Raw genomic sequence first — 3,210 nt, 5'->3', positions numbered from 1 at the left:
AGCAAACGAAAAAGAATTAAAATGGAAACACAAAATTAAATGAAAAAGAAATCATAAAACTAAAAAACCCCAAACCTTATAGTACCGGTTGGTGTTACCAACCGGTACTAAAGGGCTCCAGGCCCCCGGAGCTGGCTCGTGCCACGTGGTTTCCCTTTAGCACCGGTTCGTGCAGAACCGGTACTAAAGGGGGGGCCTTTAGTGACCACACTTTAGTGCCGGTTATGGAACCGGCACTAAAGGGCCTTACGAACCGGTGCTATTGCCCGGTTCTGCACTAGTGACACGAAGGCGGGGCGGCGGCCGTAGACATCGGCGCAGAGGCGGCGGAGGCGCCGCAGCACGAGCGCGGCATGGCAGCCGAACGCGCCGCGGTACGTGTGTGCCTCGTCGACGACGACGTGGGCGAGGCCGGAGAGGATGCGCCGGAACTGGCCGTGGCAGGGGATGATGGAGGCGTGCAGCATGTCCGGGTTGGTGATGAGCACCCTCGCTTGCTGCCTGATCCTCGCGCGGTCCTGCACCGGCGTGTCGCCGTCGTATATCTCAACCCCAAAGTCACTGACGCCGGCGAGGAGGAGCGCGGCCTTCATCTGTAGCAGCGCCTTGAGCTGGTCCTGCGCGAGGGCCTTGGTCGGGAACACGTAGAGCGCGCAGGCCGCCGGCGAGGAGACGACGGACTCCAGCACGGGGACGTTGTAGCAGAGCGACTTGCCGCTGGACGTGGAGGTGGACACCACGACGTGCTTGCCGGTGACGGCAGCGCGCAATGCGCCTGGTGCGCGTACAGCCTCGTCACGCCGGTGCTCCGGAGGCAGCTCCTCATGGCGTCGGTGAGGTGGTGAAGTAGGTCGTCGTCGGCGAAGGAGGCCTCACTGCCGGGCATGCGCTCGACGTGCGCGATCTGGCCGTGCTTCCCGAGCCCTAGCCGGAGGTGCTCCACCATCTGTGCCGGGTCCAGCGGCTCCTTGCCGCCGCAATGGTTGCTGCACGAGGAAGAGGGCGTCCTCGCTACCTTATTCGGCGCGTACACGTCGTCGCCGCCGCCGCCACTCCATGAACCCGGAAGCTCGGCGAGGGAGAGAAAGTGTGGCGGCCGGACGGAGCGGGCGTGGTGGGCTTGGCGGTGAAGGGGATGAGGGAGACGAAGTCGCCGGCGTAGATGGGGAGGTTGCCGACCCTGGCCTGGGGGAGGAGCTTGGCGCCCTTGAGGAAGAGGTGGAACGTGGGGGCGCCGGCCGGGGGAGGAAAGTTGGAGCCGCGGAGGGCGGCCTTGAGGTCGTTGACGGAGCAGGCGGCGGCCAGGCGCACGGTCGTGGTGCGGCCGTCCAGTGACCGGACGGGGATCGCCTTCGTCTCCTGCTGCTGCCGCTGCGCCATTGCCGCCGCCGACGAGGTGTGATGATCGGCAGATCGCGGCGCCGACTGCCGAGGAAGCTTCCGAGTAGACAGGGATTCGGCGCGTGATTTTGCAGGCCAACTTAATAGCAACGGGCCGGCGAAGGCCCAGTTTTGCACCGACAGACAATTCCTATATCCAGAGAAGGATTCTGTGCGGGAAATCATCTTATGAAATATGTCGTGTTAAAAAAATAACTATTTCCCTTTAAAAAATCTTTTGAAATACCTTACATCCCTTTATATAAGGTGCACAAGGTTTTTGATAAAATACCACAATGTAAGGTGAATTTCACTTAGTTCCTCATAATTTCGCTTTTAGCCCTTCAGAAAAAGGAAATATCTCTTCTCTGATTGCATATATCTCTTCTTGTGGAAAACAAAAGTGTGTCTATCCCAATTGCATGTATCTCTTACTTTCCTATCTAAATAATTTACTTTCATTTAATCAACGAATTAGTCAAGTGTAATTTCATCCTAAATTATTTATAATTATGTGGCTTGATCATCGTGCCAAAAACAACACACCTTAACGCACTGAAAATCACCTAACGCTTGAACTGGCGCCCATGTTAGAGGGCACTCACGTGATATCTACTACAAATTTTAGTAAAAAAAGGATCATTTTTTTAGAAATTATGAAAAACAAATCCTGCATGTAAATGTGTGGATTTGATGATTTGGTAATGAGGTATCCGGTTGTGGAAGAGGAGATTTGAGGATTAACCGGTTAGACATTTAGGTTCCCGGATTTGCTAAGTCCGGCTGGAGATGCTTTGATAAAACCTGTGCAGACATGGCATCTGTTACTGAAAAGGGGTCAGGAGAGACACTGCCACTACTAGAAAAATGGTCAAATGTGAAGCACAATAGTGCTGGTTTGAATTTCAGCCGGCACTAATGTGTACATTAGTGCCGGTTCGTGGCGGCGATCAATAGCACCGGTTCGTGGCGAACCTTTAGTACCGCTTCATGCCACGAACCGGTACTAAAGAGGTTGTGTCAGCCTGCGGTCAGGCTATGGCCCCACCATCACCATTTAGTGCCGGTTCGTACCACGAACCGGTACTAATGAGGTTATGGCAAGCTATTTTTAGTCCCACCTCGCTCCTCTAACAAGCCTTTTACCACCTTAAATATGTTATTTCTCAAACTATCACAAACACTTGGTCTTCATTGAACTCTATATGTAGAATTTGTGGCCGCAATATGAGTCTTCATTGGTTTATAAATCGTTGATGACTCATATTGACAATTCAGATTGTACACACAAAGATCATTGATGATCAAAGTATTTTTGATGTTATAAGATCATATTGACAATTTAGACTGTAAAGAAATATAAGATCATGATCTAAATGCTTTTATATTTTTTGCGTTCAGTATGCACCAACTGCTAGGCGGGAGGAGCTGTTTAGTACCGGTTCGTGGCGAACCTTTAGCACCGGTTCGTGCCACAAAGTGGTACTAATGAGGTTGTGTCAGGTAAGGCTGGGGCCCCACGAGCACCTTTAGTACCGGTTCATGGATGAACCAGTACTACAGTTTCTTAGTAAGCTGTTTTTTAGTCCCACCTCGCGAAGAGAGAGGGACTAGGAGCGGTTTATAAGCCCTGAGTGCAGAGACGATGAAGAAGAGGCTCAATGCTCACGTTGCTTAGCTTCAAGCCTTCAGGAATATGGTAGACTGCACGGAGCTATGCGCAGTGCAGTTTACACTATTCCGAAAGGCTTGAAGCAAATTAACGAGCATTGCACCTCTTTTTTATTTCTAATAACTTATTACAACTCCAGACTTCTTCTGTTATGGCAA

General features: G+C 51.7%; 1 protein-coding gene across 1 annotated transcript in view; it reads right to left on the bottom strand.

Annotated features, from left to right (window-relative positions):
• The window catches only part of LOC119320628 (uncharacterized ATP-dependent helicase YprA-like), a 7,386-nt gene extending 6,006 nt beyond the window's left edge, over nt 1-1,380 (bottom strand). Inside the window, exons 1-3 of the mRNA XM_037594640.1 lie at nt 1,103-1,380; nt 776-986; nt 286-629 (exon numbers count right to left, since the gene is read on the bottom strand). Coding sequence (XP_037450537.1) covers nt 286-629; nt 776-986; nt 1,103-1,380 — 833 coding nt within the window. The remainder of the gene's footprint in view (nt 1-285; nt 630-775; nt 987-1,102) is intronic.
• Between the last annotated feature and the right edge of the window lie 1,830 nt (nt 1,381-3,210).

The sequence above is a fragment of the Triticum dicoccoides genome, chromosome 6B, assembly GCF_002162155.2.
Source record: "Triticum dicoccoides isolate Atlit2015 ecotype Zavitan chromosome 6B, WEW_v2.0, whole genome shotgun sequence".
In the NCBI taxonomy this organism is placed as follows: Eukaryota; Viridiplantae; Streptophyta; class Magnoliopsida; order Poales; family Poaceae; genus Triticum; species Triticum dicoccoides.
This window is presented reverse-complemented; position numbering and strand designations above follow the sequence as displayed.